At 37.2% G+C, this 19,567-nt stretch overlaps 1 protein-coding gene and 1 pseudogene across 4 annotated transcripts in view; one reads left to right on the top strand and one right to left on the bottom strand.

The window, feature by feature from the left end:
* Positions 1-19,567, top strand: part of Nckap1 (NCK associated protein 1) — a 79,518-nt gene that overhangs the window by 17,149 nt on the left and 42,802 nt on the right. For 2 of the 4 annotated variants that reach the window (XM_034494204.2, XM_034494202.2), the window contains 7 exons: positions 8,566-8,652; positions 8,904-8,960; positions 9,541-9,683; positions 9,763-9,853; positions 13,889-14,026; positions 14,916-14,964; positions 17,563-17,719. In XM_034494204.2, the coding sequence (XP_034350095.1) occupies positions 8,566-8,652; positions 8,904-8,960; positions 9,541-9,683; positions 9,763-9,853; positions 13,889-14,026; positions 14,916-14,964; positions 17,563-17,719 (722 nt within the window). Of the gene's footprint in view, positions 1-8,559; positions 8,653-8,903; positions 8,961-9,540; positions 9,684-9,762; positions 9,854-13,888; positions 14,027-14,915; positions 14,965-17,562; positions 17,720-19,567 lie in introns of all 4 variants that reach the window. The other 2 variants (XM_034494203.2, XM_034494201.2) reach the window with 1 other exon arrangement.
* Positions 4,642-4,740, bottom strand: LOC117704882 (U6 spliceosomal RNA; annotated as a pseudogene).

Below are 19,567 nucleotides of genomic sequence, written 5' to 3'. Positions count from 1 at the left end.
ATGCAGACCAACACTGAGGACTATTCTTTTATTTCTTTCTGTTGTGTTCCCTGCCTTGAGCCATTATCTTGTAACTTGATTGCTTAAACTAGAATCTTTATAGTCTCCTTTGACTTTTATAAAACATCAAGCTTGTCTTGGGCTTGTCTTCAACACTATACAATTTTATGACCTTTCCATTCAGGTATGTTTTCTGTTGAGACAAGTTCCGTCTGTCATAAACCAAACATTGATTTTCATGTTTCCTAGTTTTCTCCACTTGCTACTTCTTCCATGCTCCAACATGGGTAGTAAACCAAACCAATATTTGTGATACCTCCAGCATCTGTCTCTGTGGACATCTGTCTCTACTTGTTGAATCTCTAGCCTAGGAGATAAGAGCCAACAATAAAACATTGGTTTAAAAGGAATGAGTGTGATATACAATATTATACATACCTGTGACATTGTACTTCAGTATGAGTGTATTTATTCCCTAATGGGAACTTGATGGAATGTTGTTTTTAAATTGAACTTGAATTCTAAGAAACTAAAAGAATTTTAGTATAGTAAAAAATAACGCAGGCAACAGTATTATCTTTAAATGACAGCAAGAAAGAAGACCTGATGGTTTTAAACAATCAATGTTTACTGGGGTAAGGAAGTGAAAGAAGTATGGGCACAGGGGAGGTCGTATACAACAACTTCCTGTGTTAGACTTGAGAGGCCCATTAGAAATGCACTGAGCACCAGATTGTAGTACTCGGGCCACAGATGGAGAACTCAGGCTAGGGGTAAGCTGAGAACCAAAGAGACTTAGAAAGTGCATCCGTCATTGAGGAAAGCAGGAGAACTGGCTCGACAATAGAACCTGAAGTCATGCCTAACTCAGTCACTGTCGATGAGTGTGAGCTTAGATTATAGCCAGGTTAGCAAATGTATATTTTCTTACTGTAGGCTTTTTGTTTTTTGACTTGCCAATGAAAAGAACTATCATTTTCTCCTGTGAGTATGTATATACCCCAGATCATCCGTGGGTGACCTCACTTCTAGGCCATCTTTAACTTACTCCACCAGTCTCACTGTCCTCAGGACTCTCATTACCAGTTGGTGAGTCATTGTGGCTTTGAGCAAATATGGAACTGTAGTTTCCCCACCATCTTTGACTTTCCCTGAGAATAGTTGTGGAACTGACTTTAAACTGTATCATTTACCTTCAGTAATAAGCATGAGGGTGTCTTACGTATGTGAATGTTCATCCCTCAGTATAATTGATGCCTCATTTAAAGGCTTTGCTCATGGTTTTTTTTGTTCAGCTTCTCCCATGATGTCTGATATTTTATTTGCAGCATTTGTTCACAAATAATGAGTAATACATTATTTACTGATCATATTTCATTCACTTGGCTGTCTGAATCATTCCTGAAAACTCAGAAAGAATTTAAAAAATTCCCTCAAACAAAATAAAAAATAAGAATGTCTTTGTGAAGACATGTTTGTAGCAGCCTTCATTATTCGTAATTCCCAACTAGAAGCTGTTCAGCTGCTCATCAACTAACTGGCTAATAAATAAACAAGTTAATTAATATCCTCCTCCCAAATTGAATATCTGGATGCTCAAAGGAAAACACTATTGATACATATGTATGCTCTAACTAAACATTAAGTGTGTTAGGTGAGAGAATCAGATAAGCCGAGCTCTGTGGTATTCAGTTGTATGCTACAGCGAGTGCCTCGAAAACGAGAGCTTTATTGAAACAGGAAGCACATTGTTATTTGTGCAGGGCTGAGAGTCAAATCTGGATTAATTGCCAGGAAGCACAGTCTACTCAGCGCTTTGGATGCTGAAGCTCTGAGACGTGAGATATATCCTTTGTTCTTGTAGAATTTAATTCTAATGGATAATATAGGTGACAAAGTATGTACTTTCTTCTTGAGATTAAGTAGAAGAACAAAAAGGGAAGTAAGGTAGGGGTTAAAGACTACTAGGAGAGAAGATTACCTTAGCAGACTTTTCCTCAGCAGTGTAGCCTTCGCTGAAGAGAAGTGAGCAAAGCCTCTCACAGACGTGACTAAGACCGTGCACGAACTCAGACTGGTGACATGCAGCAAGGCCAGGTAATAGCTATGGCTGTCGATAAGATTTGAGAAAGAAAACAGGAGGTGCTGGAGGAGAAGGGGATGGGGATGGGGATGGGCTTGGGAGGGCTATGGAGGGCTGTGGGAGGGGACAGTGAATGGGGTGTAAAGGGAGGAAGTTAAGAAAATTAAATAAAAAATCAATCAAATGTAACCTTTAAAAATATAAAAAAGATTATATTTTAATCATGCCAGCAGATTACTAGAATTTCAAACCTTATTTTGAAATAACATTATACTTATGTAAAATTTTCAACATAAAGTTCTCAACACACTTCTTCCCACTGCTTTAACATACTGCATCATAATCTTCATTAGAATTGCTTTTTTTCAAGGTAGAGTGGTGTGTACCTTCAGGAGCACACTATACGGATGCTCTGTGACAACACTTGAAGAGCACAAGTCCAAAGACCAGTTAGGATCCACTGTAGTTGTCCAGTCCAGTGAGAGCTTTGACAGTTAAAGAAGGACTTTCTAAATGTATATGAGGTGGACTCTTACTGATATACTGAACAGAGTTTTCCTGCGACTAGACTTCTTTTCGTTTTTTGGTTTTTGCTTTTTTTGGGGGGGGGGTCGATCATGTTTTGAGACAGGGTGTTAAACCTAGGTGATGCTAGGCTTCCTGGTTGCTGGAATTATAGATGGATGCTACCATAAAATAATAAAGAAGGTGATAACTATATTTTTTAAGGATTAAGTAACATTTAATTGTAATAAGAATTGGTATGTGTGCAGTTCAAATGTGCTGAACACAATAGTATACAGTTAATGCTATCTTTTCCTTTCTTTTCCTGTCACTCTATGTCGCTCTCCATCTCCTCCATTTCTTCTCTCTCTCCTTCTGACTTGACTACCTTTCTTCCTTCTTCCTTCCTTCAGTCTTGCGTTCATTCTTGTGTTGGGTGTTAAGCTCAGTGACCAGCACATTAGGCAATTCTACCAACAAGCTATGTCTATATCCATAAAGCTGCCTGTGAAATATGTACTTTGACATTACATGTTTAAATTGCTCTGATTCTCTGGCTCATCAAAATAGGAAACTGAATTAAATGATAATATACAAGAAAAAAGTATAGGCATCAACAGGAACCTTCTGAAAGGAACTGAGTAGTACAGGAAATAACCTGAGAAATTCCAAATTTGACTTCACAAAATTAAAGAACAGAATGAAGAGACAAGCTGCAAAATGTCAGATAATCTTTGGCAGCTATATTTCATATGGGGATTAATATAAGGAATTTCATTAAAAAGCCATCAAAAATCTTCCAATCAGTAATTGGTTAATTGTTGAGTTGGATTTTTTTTTAAAAACCTACTTTAATAAGGGTTCTTAAATGCTTCACCCTGCCTTCTAGCCCATCACCCAGCGGTGGGTGGAAAAGAAAGGTTCGTAGGAAGTGGGGCGTGTGGACCTCTTTAGAAATAGTTCTTTGGGGCTGTTCCAGTCTTTGTTGTCAGCAATCCAGTCCTTTAGCAAAACTCCAACACTACTCACAAATCCGCAGAGAACTCTGATCCAGAAGAAACGATGAGGCTCTGCCAGTCGGCCTGAGTCTGAGAAGTTGCAAAAAGTCATCGGAATGTCATGAGAAGTTCTCTACAAAGTCACAACAAAGATCAGCAATATGGTGCAAGGGAAACCAGTGCCGGGGGAACCAGTGCCAGAGCCTCCTTCCACTATCTGTGGAATCATATTTATATTCCTTCTGAACATCACCCATCCTCTCACATGTCTGCTTCAGCAAAACATTCTTTCACCCGTGTCTGCTTCAGTAAAACATATGACATAACTGAGTTTCCAAAGAAGCCAGAAATTTTCCACTTCAGTTAATGAACTAAACAGTTCTCAAAAGAACCACAAATAATTAGTTTTTTAAGTGTTCAACAGTTTTAGCCATCAGAGAAATGTAAACTAAAACTACTTTGAGATGCCATTTCATCTTAGAAGAGCTACTGGCATCAAAAAAACTACTTTGAGATTTGATCTCAACCATGTCAGGATGGCTCTCGTTAAGAAAGAAAATGAGTTGGTAAGTGCAATGGCCATGGAATGTTCAGGACCCTGTGCTTCACAGAACTTCTCCCCACTCTCATGCTCTTGCAAATACACTGTCTATGTGTGGAAAGAAAAAGCATAAAGAGAGGAAGGGAAGGAAGGGAAAGAATGAGTTTTTAAAAAGGAAACAAATGAGAAGAAATGCTGGCGAGGATGCAGAGAAAGCAAGCCCTGTAACTTATTGTTGATGGGAATGTGAGCTGGCTCCGTCCCTGGAACGCAGTGTGGAGGGCCCTCAGAATGCTCAAGTAGAGTTGCCGTAGGGCCAGCTCTACTACTCAGTCACATATGCAGTGGACACCATATCCTACTACAGTGACACCTGCACATCAGTCTTTACTCTTGGATTATTCACAATAACAGAGAAGTGGAACCAACCTAGATGCTCATTCATAGTTGAATGAATGTAAAAATTTGGTACATGCACACAGTGGAATTGTAAGTAGTAATAAGAAAATTATGTTAAAAATTATGGAATGCTTTGGCATTTGCATGTCATCCTTGGGCAGGGGTCATGCTAATCTCTGTATCGTTCCATTTTAGCATGTGCTACTGAAGTGAGCGTGATAACTATACTGACCCCTGTAGCCATGTTTCTTTTGTTAGAGATGAGTGAGTTAGTCCTACTAAGTGTTGGTTCCTTCAGTAATTTGCCTTTCTTAGAACAAAACAAAAAGTAGGAAATGCTAAATTTCAATTTTATTTAATTTTGTCTTTCTAAAGAGCTTATTAATTGAAGCAAGCAAGATTAATAAAATATTTCAGTTTAAAGATGCACAATTTCCATGACTTAAGGTATGCCTTATTTTCTTCAGTTTCTGCGTATTTTATTTTAATGTTAAGAATAAAGGCTCCAAGCCAGAAAATGTAAACAATTATACAAATGTTTTGCTAAAATATTTTTATATATTACAGAATCATGCTTTAAAATTGTTGAATACATGGTTTTCTCTCATGTTCTGCTTTATAACATCATCAGTAATTATTACCTATGTATGTTTTAAACATCTCTGAGTTTGAACCTGTCATTAATGATTTTTAGGTGTGTCATTCACTTTGAAAAATACTGTTCTTTCTTTTTTTTTCCTTGTGGTTAAAACCTGAGAATTGTAATAGTCGACATCTCTCATGCATAGAGGTTTGTTTTTTTTTTTTTTTTTAAGGTTTTTCGAGACAGGGTTTCTCTGTGTAGCCCTGGCTGTCCTGGAACTCACTCTGTAGACCAGGCTGGCCTCGAACTCAGAAATCCTCCTGCCTCTGCCTCCCAAGTGCTGGGATTAAAGGCGTGCGCCACCACTGCCTGGCTTCATACATAGTTTTATGAAGCTTATTTTCACTAAAATATGGAACATAATTTTTATTATTAGGTAGAAATTGTGTGATTTTTATAAAATGTTAGGGATAGTGTCAGACACAGTGCATACTCAGCAAATATTTGTTTACTGCAAATACTATCAGTGGTGTTAAGATTACTTACAAAATAATTTCGTTTTGCTTATTTGGAGAAGTGGTCTGTAGCCTTCATGATTAGTCTCCTGACACATAATGCATAGTTTCTAGGTATTGGCCACTAGTCAGTGTTGTCATATGCCAGTTTATCCATTGCTTTGGGTAATAGTATGAATGTGTTCCTGTGTGATGATGGATGTGCTAGACTTTGAGATGTTAAGTTACTTACCTTTTTTGTATCACAGTTGGAGAGGGACTCTCTAAGAACATTTCTTCCCAAATAATGTCCTCTGGTAACCTGTATTATGATCCTTTATTTAATAATACATTTGGATTGGATACTTGTACTCCAGAGTTAAGTTCTAGATAGAATAACACCCTGAGTCTTCTTCACTGTCTATATTGTAGGAGATGACAGTGACTAGCTGGACTAGAAAACACTGGCTGCCATCAGGAGGGAGTTAGCCAAGGATAGTTCCTGAAAACGGGGTTAGTATTTAAGCTGAGTGTTTAGAATACTGGGATTTGGATATAAGTGGTGAGATTTTGATACCCCTGTAGGGAAACAAAGAAAGCATGAACTACGCATAGAAAATGGCAGTTTGTTTGCTGTAGTCTACAGATGAATATAGGGGAGATTGAGTCTGGAAAAGTAAAGGGACCATATTGTAGAGAACATTAAAAACTCACTTGGAACTTCCCATGTAGTCACTGTAGCTGATACAGCGCCTAGTAATAATATGTTTTGGGAAAGTTAAAGGAGAAATTTAGACTAGGGGATTTTATTATTGACAAGGGAGATAGCAGGTGAGAATAGAATACATCTGAGAAGAAACTGAGATTTCTGATCTTAGCTGGTACTAAGTATTTAACTTTACAACATTTGTCTTGGATTGTGTAGGTAGCACATCCTTTTATAAACATTACATTCTTGATATATGAAATGAAGGTTTGTGTAAAAGATCATTAGTGTTTATAAGGGTGTGATGTCATTAACTGCAAACTAGGATACTGAGGGCAAGAAAAGCACCGTTCAGGATTACCTTAGTGCCATTGAAATTGATTAGGATTAAGATGTCTCATAGTAACCATGTTATTCTCCTCATACTGTTTTGTTTGTTTGGTTTTTGAGAATTTACATAGATTTCACTGTCCTGGAACTCAATATATAGACCAGACTGGCCTCGAACTTACAGAGATCCCTCTGCCTCTGAGTGCTGGGATTAAAGGCAGATGCCATCATGCTTTTTATATCTTTTGGGGTGGGGATGGGGTACAGGGTTTTTCTGTATAAAATAACCTTGGCTGTTTTGGAACTTGCTTTGTAGGCCAGGCTAGCCTCGAACTTATGATCTGCCTGTCTCTGCCTGCCAAGATGTGCACTTCCACGTGGCTCATATCTTATTCTCTGAGCGTACTTTTTTCTCTTGAATGTTGGAACTCAAATTTATAGAACTAAATGCCAGAAAAGAATCATGATAATCAGTCAGAAGTGTTTAATAAAATTATTGAACAAGGTAAAGATATAATCTGAGGACAAGGGATCATGTTTAAGTAGTTATTCACCCGATAATTCTGAAATAGTAGTGATTAATAATGCAGAGAAACATGGAATTGTTTTAAAACTGATATATTGTATAAAATAGTTAATTATTCTCAGAGGAAGCCGCACATTGAAGTTACGCATCGCTGCATGTGCATGCTTCTCCCACATTTATGGGGAGAAACGAGATTGTAGTTCTTCTGCTTTCCAGACAGAATTCCTTCTTTTAAGTTCCTTACTCGTAGGCATTCAGGGAGGTGTGCCAGACTGCTTGTTGTTTTGAGTTTGCTTTTCCTGAAGAATCTTCTGATGTTAGGTTCACATTTGTAAATGTTCTGACTTGACAAAACAGCTCATTATAGTCACGTATAGGCAGGTACCTCTTTTCTAGTGCGCACATGTAAGTATATATGACCTTATGAGAACCTCAAAATTGTGTGGACTCTGGCAGCATGTTGGGTACTTTTAAATGCTTTCTTGTATTTTCTAGTGTTCTCATATCCTGAGTGCTTCTCAGACCCTTCATGTGTATTTAGATCACCTGGGCTATGTTGTTTAAAAGGCCTTGGGTCTTACTCAGCAGGCCTGAGGTGGGCCAGAGATTCCACCTTTCTACTGAGGTCCTAACTGATTCATTAGAAAATATGCAGACAATCCAGGATCTGGTGGTTCCCTGGAATCCTGGGCACCCTGTTAAATAAGCATCAGAAAGGACTAGTCTTCCAGAAATGATGGTAATCGTTGATTTTAATAAGAAAAGGCAGTGTTTGTAAGTTCAATAATTTAACTGAACAGAATACCTTTTTTTCCACATTTCCTTCACTCATGTCTAAACTCTAGTCTTGCTTTGTTTCATTTCTTTTTTGTTCTTGTGATTTTTTTTCTTTTGTTTGATATATTATTGTGTTCTGTGGGTCTGATCAGGAAACCGTTACTGTATTTTATGTTTGTATCTACATTTTATTTTGCATGCGTAACGTGGCTTTGCCTGGATGTTCTTTTTGGTAAGTTCCAAATCTATCTAGCATATTGTTTTTTGTAGTGTAAGCTGTTTTTCATCTTCTTTTCTCCCACTTCTAGTGAACGTAGTCATGATTTGTTTTTAAGTTTTTTTAAAGGAGTTCATTTGATGTATTTTCTCCTCTAACATTTTTCAGTTTTCTGCTGTAGTGCAGTTTGGTACTAATCCGCCTCTCTCTGTTTTATGGCCTCCCACTTTCAGCTGCTGATCTCGTTAGCAGTTGCTCTCTCAAGTGATTGGGTTTGAAAAAACCTTAATCATTTAGAAGTCTAAAAACTTATGCTTCCATATAGCAGTAATACAAATGATAGTGTGCAATAGAACTTATACTTCTGTTCTGTCTGAAAATAAACTCATTTTTTTTTACAGCAACAGCTTGCACAACTACAGAAAGAAAAATCAGAGATTCTGAAAAATCTGGCATTATATTACTTTACATTTGTAGATGTTATGGAATTTAAGGTATGTATTTTAATATGTAAACTTTAAGATTACAAAAATTGATTTACAATTCTCTAATTGCATAAATTGCTTTGTTGATTATGTGGTAAAAGAAGAATTTCAGAACCAAAGTCTAAAGTGTACTTTATCCATTTGTGTTCTCTGAATTAAAAGTTATTTATTCAGTGCTGAAGATGAATGCTTGCTAAGCATGCAGAGCACTGGCTTCGGTCCTTAGCGCTTCCTCTGCTGAGTTAAGCTTTTCTTTTCAGGACCATGTCTGTGACTTGCTGAATACCATTGATGTTTGCCAAGTCTTCTTTGATATTGTGAGTATCATTTTTGGGAAAATTTCCTAATTCTCTTTCCAAAGAACTCAGGGAACCAATTGCTTTTCTTTAGAGAAAGGTTTATAAGTAGCAGTATAAAGTTTTAGCATTGTTTATTTGGCTTGCTGAATAACTTTTTTAAAAGTAAAACTATTGGCATATATTTTTGTGTATTGTAAAATAGCTGTTAATTTTAGTTTTTTATCTCAATATACCTGACTATAAACACTGGACAATATTTCCCTTAAAGTCATACTTGATAGAGTTTCCTTTGTATGACATTTTATAGATACAAGAAGTCAAGGTGAGAAATGTATCTGTTTACTTAATAGTAAAACTTTAAATACTACTTTTTGCTTTGGTGAGATGGGTACCAATGCTTTTTTTTTTTTTCTTCCTTTCAGCTATTCCCAGCTTAAATACGTTAGCCAAAGTCCTTTTCCTTTTTTCTGTAATTCCCTAATTTTTCAGATTTAGAAAAAGAATTTAGAAACCCAGAATTGGGGATAAACAAAGTATGCAGAGTTTTATGTGCTTCAGAGTTTGGAAGGAAGGAAATGAACTTGATTTTGTTTTTTAGACTGTGAACTTTGATTTAACAAAGAACTACTTAGACTTGACTGTAACCTATACAACATTAATGATACTGCTGTCCCGGATTGAAGAGAGGAAAGCAATCATTGGACTATACAATTATGCACATGAAATGACCCATGGAGCAAGGTAGGCAGACATCACACAGAATGCTTCTGAAGTTCTCAGAGCCTTACAACTCATTTGAATTTGATGTGTGTATTTTAAGTGACCGAGAATATCCACGCCTTGGTCAGATGATTGTGGACTATGAAAACCCTTTAAAAAAGATGATGGAAGAATTTGTACCCCATAGCAAGGTAAGAACTCTTTTATTGTTGTTGTTTGATTTGTTGTTGTTGTTGTTATTATTTTCTGGGTTTTTGGAGATAGGTTTCTTTGTGTAGCCCTGGCCGTTCTGAAACTAGCTCTGTTGGCCTCGAACCCACAGAGATCCATCTGCACTTGCCTCCTGAGTGCTGGAATTAAAGTCCTGTGCCACTACTGCCCAGCAAGAGCTGTTTTTAGATGTGCAACAGTACATACAAGGAATTGTTTACCCATAGGGAATTAAAGAGATAACTTAGTTTTGGGGTAAGAATTAGAATGCATTATGAAAAATGATGTTTATTTATCTTTTGAGTTAGCTGTTTTAGATTCACAATTATGTAAAGACTCAGGAATGTATTGATTATAGTTATTAAGTTGAATTATAGTTATTAAATTGAGTATAGTATATAGAGGTAGTAAAGGGTACTACAGTGCAGTATTCTCAGATCTACCAGTATACTCTGAAATATTATATAATTAACTTAAACAATTTATTGTCTCTCACTTTTCTTTTTGGATAAAAACAGTCTTAAAGTAGCAGTTATTTTATGCAGTTGTTATAAAAATTGAACCAGTCACTTCATCAAAAGAATTTAGATACATGATATTGCATTAAGAATTTAGATACAAGCCAGGCATTTGGTGGTGCTTGCCTTTAATCCTAGCACTTGTGAGGCAGAGGCAGGCAGATCTCTTGAGTTCAAGGCCAGCCTGGTCTATAGAGAGAGATTTAGGATAACCAGGGTACTCAGAGAAAAAGGAATTTACATATGAGGCTAGAGAGAGAGAGAGAGAGAACACAGCAGTTAAGAGCACCAACTACGTATTCTGAGGACCAGGTTTGATTCTCAGCACCCATGTGGCAGCTCACAATCACCTCTAACTTGAGTTGCAAGAGAAACAGTGACCTTTTCTGTCCTCAGGTACTGCACACATGTAATATACAGATATACATTGCAAAACCCATATACATGCAATACATTTCAAAAACATTTTTAAAATAGTTTATATACATAGAATTTCATCCTAAGACTTTAGAGTCATGGTGTTGAATCAGTTTTAGGTGTATTGTGTCTTATTCTCTTGATAAGAAAAAAAATGACAGGAATTTTTTTAGAAGTTATATGAAATGTCCTTTTAAAAGGACATATGGAAAGATATTTCTTAACGGGAAGAAATCAATGTGGTAACTGTCCTGCAGCAGGACCTGTCACAGATCTCCGTGCTTCCAAAAAGCTTCAGGCATCTCATCTAATATCACAATAGGTAGAGAGTGAGGAAGATGACCAAGTAGTAAGCCCCTTGGTGCCAAAACCAGAACAAAGGCTCAGCGTGTTTGAGCCTTGGTCACTGTTCTCTTTGTTTGAACCTTTGAGTGGTACCATGTTTATATGATGCTATAATTTTTCTTGATGTTTAGTTGTTATCAAGAATTTTCCCAGTGTTTTTTCTCATGAAAATTTGATGATACTTTTTGAATTTAATTTCTTTGCATAGCTGTATTATGTATGTAGCTTGAACACTTCTAATCAGAAAACTGTACTTAAGATATCCAAAGTCTGAAGCATTTCTCTTTTGAGTATGTCCTGACAGCACATGTGGGAAATTCCCCTGACCTCATGCTCATGTCCCCAAAATTGTTATACAGAGCTGTGGGGAGTGTTTGCCACTTTTCTGAAGGGCAGGGGATAGGTTGGGGGTGTGGGAGTGTGCTTGCCAGGCAGGGTCAAGGCAGGTCAGGGCTCCTTGGCAGATTTCTTGCCCTGCTGAGGCATGGACTGATAAGAAGAAATACACTTGAGGCTCAAGGCAAGGAGCTGAAGATTCTGTTGACCTTGGTGGGAGAAAAGGGATTTTTTTGTGTCTGTGTGAGAACAAATGTCTTGTGTATATTTCAGCAAATTTGTTTCTGTTAGCTGTGGCTTTGCTTCCCATGGTATTTCAGTATAAGAAGGCTGTGAGAAATACACTTGGAGCTGGTGTGGTAATGACCAGCTGCTCTCTCTTGCATCTTCTTTCTGTCTTTCCTATAATCATCCTCACTCCCACCTCAGAGGACTGTTCAACTTTGTACTGGCCTGGAAGTCGAACAAGGCTCCTTTCAAGCTCTGTAGAAGATATGCATGGCATATAAATGTATTTTGTCTTTGAAAATGGGTATGCACAAATTCCAAAATTAAAAACCATTCTGATTTCAACATTCTATTTTAGGGATATTATATCTAACTCCACAAGTTTATGTAAATTTTTAAAATATCTTAGAGTTATTTATTTGAAAGAGTTTTGAAATAAACTAGTGGATGTCGTGACTTTTGAAGTAAGAACATTGCAGTGTCGGAGTTTATCCACACCGTCAGCATATTGGTACTTAGCTGATTTTGGTGACACCTTTGTCTTACTACTTTTGTCTTTCCTACCCCTCTCTTGTGTCTGTGGGCCCACTTCTGAGTTTTCTCTAATCGGGTGTGCTTGTTTTTATTTGACTACTTCACACTTTCTTTCCCTCTACTCCATTGAAGTCAGGCTACTTTAAAGTCTTTTAAAAGCTCATGGTCAGGATTAAGAAAAAAATGTGCCAGGAATGAATTGCCCATTAACTTCAGGAGCTAGTGTGTTGGTCACAGCTGGCAGTCGTTAGCATTTAGGACTTTATTGCTAATTGCCTGGAAAAATGATTCCATTGAGTTGGATATTATTTCCTAATGTTGATTTTTCTTAAACGTTCTACGGTAGCGCCCAGTTTTACAGTTAGTAGAAAGGCTACCACAGGCAGCCCAACAGGCTGGAGGTCTTTTCCAGGTGACTCAGTTGATCTAAACCCTTTGTTTAAGGAGCGTGAAGGATGCAATATTCTAATCTCAGAGGAAATTTTACAAATCCTGGCTTTGGTTCCCAGCACTTGCATAGTGGCTCTCATCCTCTGTAACTCCAGTCAGTTCCAGATCTGATGACCTCTTTGGCCTCAGCAGGCATCAGGCATGCAAGTGGTATACATACACACAGATAGGAGAAACACATTTGTAAAATGATTTAAAAAATAAGAGTTTAGCATATGATATTAAAGGCATTCGTTGGAGAAATGAACTACTGTAAGATATCTTAAAGCCATAGGGTTTGGGGATACAGTTCAGTTTAGAAAGTGCCTGCCTATTGAGCTTAAATTTACATACATACCTGTTGTCTTAGTCTTCAGGATGTGGAGTCAAGAGGGTCAGAAGTATTTCATCTTCAGCTACATAGTGAGTTTGAGGCCATCTTGGTATAGGTGAGACCCTGTATACATCATGGAACTACAAAGAAGCCCTGTCTCTTATGAGGTGGAAGAGTAGGACTAGCCTCCCAGATTGTTCTCTGACTTCTGCAGGCATGTGCTTGTACACACACAGATGAATTCCAGCACGTACAAAACTGTCAAAGAAAGGAGGGAAGGAAAACAGACAGACAGGCTAAGGCATGTGATCACAGAGTCCTTTTAGCAAGAATCATTAGAAATTTAAAAAGCATAAGAGTTTAGCACTTTTTCAGAAATAAATAATAAACAAAGATTCCCAAAGTTGCTACACATTTTAACTTTTCAGAAAATAACATGTCAGGTTGGAGAGATGGCTCAGTGGTTAGGAACACTGCCTGCTTTTCCAGAGGCCCAGGTTTAATCCCTAGCACCCATGCATATGGCAGCTAAAACCTCTAAGTCCAGGCCCAGGTGATCTTGCATCCCTCCTGTAGATCTCAACTCTGTGAGCATCAGGCACACACATGCAGGTATATGCAATCAAAACACCCATACAGTAAATACATAGATTTGGTTTTTTAAAGACAGTAACATGATTTCCTGAGTGTAGCTCTTTCCCAGGAATATCAACTGTAACTTTTATAGAATTTAAAACTAAAGGAACAAATTTAGAGACTCTTGACCCATTTATAGGGAGCATGGTTGGAATCAGTTAGACATGCACAGACCTTAAGGCTGAAGTTTCAGCAAAAGAGGAGCACACTAATCTTCAACTTCTTTTCTGTTTTATCAGTCTCTTTCAGATGCACTAATTTCTCTTCAGATGGTGTATCCTAGACGGAATCTTTCAGCGGACCAGTGGAGGAATGCCCAGTTGTTGAGTCTCATTAGTGCGCCAAGTACAATGCTTAATCCTGCACAGTCTGACACTGTATGGCTTCATTTTACGTTTTAGATATATATTCACTTATCATTTAAACAATGTTATTCCAGTTTTCTTCTAGTTAACATTAGCCTGTTAGGTTCATTATAAAATGTTCATAAAAATCATGCAAAGTTTAAAATTTTTTCTCGGCTCCCAAAAATTGGAGGTTAATACAAGTAACCATTTTGTTTTGGGCTTGTGAGGTGGCTCAGTAGATAGAGCCACTTGCCACTAAACCTGACAACCAGAGTTTGATTCCCAAGACCCCAGGCATGATGAAAAGAAAAAGCCAACATATTGTGGCATTCATCTCTATAGAAATAAATGTAATTTGTAAAACTTGTAAAAAAATTTATTTCTATCATGGTACATAGATTTGAAGATACAGACAATTATAAAGAAAAAACCAGAAACTTACCAGTTAGAGAAAATTATTATTATAGTGTGTTGTATTTCTTTTCCAGTGTCTTGGCATATGAATGTGGATATTATGATTTCAAAAAATGCACACAGACCATTGGTTCACTTGGGAGGGATGCAGAGCATCCAGGCACAGGAATCTGCTTTCACTTGATTAAAATAAATTATTTGAAAAAGCATAACTTTTATGAGCTTGAGAAATTTGAAAATTTGTCATTTGCCAGAAGATAGTTTAGCAGTAGTGTTGTTCAAAGATGGTTGAGGGTGTGCATGTGAAAGGCCACAGCTCATTGTCCTCCTCTGGCTACAGCTTAAATAATTACTAAAGTTTGACCCAGTCTCTCAAATTTCCTGTGGTATTTGAACCAAGAATGGAATAGTAAGAATTCTTAGGAGCTTCAAAGAGGCAGAGTGACTAAAGAGGAAATTATTTAAAGAGTTTATGTTAAGCACAGATGTGTCTTCTCTTTTTAAGATGCCTTGTGAATATCTCTCTTTGGATGCAATGGAGAAATGGATTATCTGTAAGTAAAATGAGTTAGTCATGGGACTACCCCTTGTGTTTAAGCTTTAAGGAGAAAATGCCTGGTTTTGCCTTGCCTCTGCCCTTCACCCTGTAGTGAACACCAGTGTGTTTTACCTCAGTCATTCCTCGTATTGACCCCATCAGACGGTAGATGGTCATAGACATGAGGACTCTAAAGTCAGGTTACCATCTCGTTGGTGACAGAGAGACCAAGGAAGAGCTAAGGCCAAAACTCAGGAGCTATGTTGTCTGTATTAGCACTTTCAACACTAAACTTCTGCTTTAATTCATATGTTTTTAATATCACAGGTATGTAGTTAAGTTTTAATTTACATGTGACAAATGACTTATTTTTTGGCAGTTTGATAGATGTGTGAGGGATGAAATTACCAGTGTTTGCTTTGGGCCGCTCACAGACTGGAACAATATATGGCGTAATAAAGAGTGAGAGTTGGTGTAGTGTATGTAGTCAGGTTTCGTCTTCCCACTGCTCACTACCAGGGAAGAGTTGAATAGTTGGTGCCTTTTTCTTGACGGATTACCTGTGTAAACTTTTTATTACACTGCAGGGGTTCTCTCAAGCTTCCTAATACTGCAACCCTTTAATACAGTTTCTCATGTTGGGGTAACTCCCAACTATAAAATTATCTGGTTGCTACTTGATGAATAGTAATGTAAATTTCTAATATGCAGGATATCTGTTAATGCTACCCTGTGAAAGGGTTGTTCAACAACCCCTGTGAGAACTACTGTTACAGTGCTTCTTCAACTATGGTGAAGAACTATCTTTTTAATGCCTGTGATATGATACATTGGTGAAATAATGAATGACACTTTTTCCAAAAAAAAGAAAAAAAAAAAAAAAAGGTTAGACATAAAAGCCCACAGTTTTGTTATATATGGCTTAATCTAGAAATTAGATATTATTAAATTTGTACTTTAAAATGACTACAGATTTTGAATATTCTAAACTTACATACATTATTTCATTATAGACTGAAACTCCAATAACACTAACAAATATGAAAGGAATTTACTAGCACATTCTACCCACACTTAGGCATTTTAGCGATTTTGTTACTTCTTAGATTTGTGATAGTAATATTTTTTCTAGAAAGATAGTTTACGTTTCTGTGCTTTGAAGATAAGTGTTTTGAAGTATTGATTTTACTTGATTATATAATGATTCTTAGTTTTTTACTTTATGTCCATATCTGTGATTGAAGAATGGAGCTGAATAGTAATAAGTAAGTAGGGTTAGTTGTGTGGATGACTGTTTGTTTTAGGTAGGATTTCTATTGCTGTGATTAAAAACACCGTAACTAAAAGTAACTTAGGGAAAGGGTTTATTTCAGCTTACATGTCCTGATTATAGAGGGAAGTCTTGCAGGAACTGGAGTCACATACCTAAGCGGAGACGGAGGGCTCCCTAGTGGCTTGTTCAGCTTGTTTTCCTAAAGCTCCCAGGACTACCTGCTCATGGGTGGCCCCACCCACAGTGGGCTATACCTTCCCACTTCAATCACTAATTAAGAAGATAACCTACCGGCTAACTTACAGCTCCGTCTTACGGAGACATTGTCTCACTTGAGATTCCCATTTGTACAGTAGCTGTGTAAAAATGACACAAAACGAGCCAGCACTTTGGGCTCCAGTTTATTTTTTAAATGGGAATGACTATTTTGTGAAGCAGGAAAATCTCAACAGAAGTTGAAACTTTGTGCATGTATAGCAAGTATTACTGAGTAAATGTTAAATGAATGAGGCTTCCTGTCTTGATGTAGAAGGCTAGAGAAGGCATTACAAGCATATTAGCACTATACATTTGTATAGGGTTTCCAGATTAGGTAATCAAAAGATATTTAAAATCCATATAAAGAGAACAGCTAAATACATTGCAAGAATACTGAACTTCAATGCTTGGATGCTTCCTTTTTTTAAAAAAACAAAAACAAAAAACAGTCTCCTGGCCTAGCCTTGGCTAACCTGGGACTAATGCAGACCAGGCTGGACATGAACTCACTGCCTGCCTGCCTGCCTTTGTTATTCTAGTAGTACTGACCTTTCACTCCCTCAGCTGTAAAAGAATGATACTCTCGTCTACTATACAGATTAATCATGGTAATATATGTGCAAAGAATAGTAAGGGAGAAACAGCTGAGACAAGCAAAGCTGTTACTTCTGGTGACAAAAAAGTTGATTGCTTTTATTTTTCAGCTACTTTAACAGCAGAGATGATTATTGTTTTAGGTGTTAATTTTTTGATCTTTTGCTTAATGTTTTTAATGTTTTATTTTAAAAAGAATTCATTCATAACCCCACCCCTCAAAAAGGTATTTTTGTTCCTTTAGTGTGGCTTCAAAGAACTTATTTTGCAGAATATAGAAAATCAATTAAAATTTAAAATATTGTTTTCACACATGCACATGCGCACACACACACATATGTATATATGTGTATTACATTATGAATCACTAGGGAATGAACCTTTATTCAGTGATGGAGGTTGTTTCCCATTTGTAGAAAGTTACACTGTAACCAAAGGAACTTGTCTGTGCAGTACTTATAACTTGTACTTGTTTTTCTTTGTTTGAAGTTGGCTTTATTCTGTGCCATGGGATGCTAAATACGGAGGCTACAGCATTGAACCTTTGGAAGCTAGCTCTTCAGAGTAGCTCTTGCCTCTCTCTCTTTCGGGATGAAGTTTTCCACATTCACAAAGCTGCAGAAGATTTATTTGTAAACATTCGGGGGTATGGTGTTTTCAGTTTTATTCATTTTGGGGGGAGGAGGTGATGAATAAAATGTCTTTAGTAACATAGGTTTGGGGGTTAGAGAGTTGGTCACATCATGCAGAAAAATGTGGCCTAGACTGACTTACTTTGGTCCCAGCCAATTGCCTTTAACAATATCCTGATAATGGTAGAAATAATATTCTTACAGGTGACTTTACTAATTAAAAATCTTTATAGTTTCTTACCTTTTCAAAATTTCTATTCTAGAGAAATAAGTCTTCTCTTTTTAATTCATACTTAATTTTATACATAAATATTACTAAAAGCAAAATATAGAGTGTATTGCCTAGTGTGGTGGTGGCTTATGCTTTTAATCCCAACACTCAAGGGACAGAGGCAGGCATTTCTCTGACTTTGAAGCTAGCTTGGTCTACAGAGTGGGTTCCAAGTCAGGCAGGGTTACACAGAGAAATCTTCTCTCACCTCACCCCAGTATGCCCCACCACACACACACAAAAAGAGAACAGAGTGGATTTATAAAAGCATTTGAAGCAATTAAAATGTCATTGAATCATGCCTAACAATTACAAATGCCTGCTCATGGCACTTAGGGATCACAGTTCTTGATAGCAGATTGCACCCAAAAGACTTACAGTCACTCATTCTCTGCAAAGCAAATTCTCTGATTTGTGGCAGTTTCTTTTGTTACTGTCTTTAATAATAACATTTCTCTTGAGGCCCTGTAGCCACTGTATGAAAAGCCTCATTGAGTTCACATGTAAGAGCAGTCATATGAGCTTTTGAAATGAAGAGCAGATAAAATACCCTGTAGCTGCATGTGCTGGGTATAGTAACTTAAATAAAAAGGTGAAATTTGTATATATTTCACATTCAATTTAGTATTGCATGAAGTTGAGACAAAAATGAAATATTCATTGGTTGCTAAAAAATAACAATGTGGTTGGGCAGTGCCAGTGCACCCCTTTAGTTCCAGTACTCAGGAGGTAGAAGTAGGTGAATCTCTGTGAGTTCAAGGCCAGCCTGACCTACAAAGGAAGTTTCAAGATAGCCAGGGGACACAGAAAATCCCTGTCTCAAAAACAAAACAAAACAAAACAAAAAACAAAAGAAACAAAACAAAAAAGAAGAAAAGAAAACTATGTAGCACTAACAATTTGAGCCAGCATGTATTTCAGTGGTCATTAAATTACCCTGAAATGCAAACTGAACACAGGTTCTCTGGCATCACTATTGTTTTAGGAAAAAATAAAGTACTTTGTTCTGTATACCCTGAGTACTTTTTTGTTTACATTTCCAAATAGAAAAATAAAGTCTTATGGACATGGCTCAGTGACCCTGTTTGTGAATACTCCTGAGTGATTGCTACCTAGATCAGGGTGTGGGGCATCTGTCTTTACAGATAAGCCTTAGATGCCTTAGCCTCCACTGCGTTCTTACTCCTTCTTTGTTACTCCTAAGCAACCACTGTTCTCACTTCTGTCATCATATTAGTCATAAGAAGAACAGTGCCAGGTTGCCTTTCTGGTTTCATTGTGTTGAGATTGTAAATAATAAAGTTTGTATTGTGTATGTTAGTCACTAATTAATAGAATCACTTAAATACATGAATATTTTAAACCAGTGTATTAGTTAGGGTTTTCATTGTTGTGAAGAGATACTATGAGCAAGGCAGCTCTTACAAAGCAAAGCATTTATTTGGGGCTGCTGACAATGTCAATGGTTCAGTCTGTTATCATCATGGTGGGAAGCATGGCAGTCTGTAGGCAGACATAGTCCTAGAGGAGCATCTTGATCTAAAGGCAGCCAGAAGGAGACTCTTCAGCAGAGGGAAGTGGGTCTCTGGAA

This window comes from Arvicanthis niloticus, chromosome 2, assembly GCF_011762505.2.
Source record: "Arvicanthis niloticus isolate mArvNil1 chromosome 2, mArvNil1.pat.X, whole genome shotgun sequence".
Classification (NCBI taxonomy): Eukaryota; Metazoa; Chordata; class Mammalia; order Rodentia; family Muridae; genus Arvicanthis; species Arvicanthis niloticus.
The sequence above is the reverse complement of the archived record's forward strand: the minus strand, read 5'-3'. Positions and strand labels throughout refer to the sequence as shown.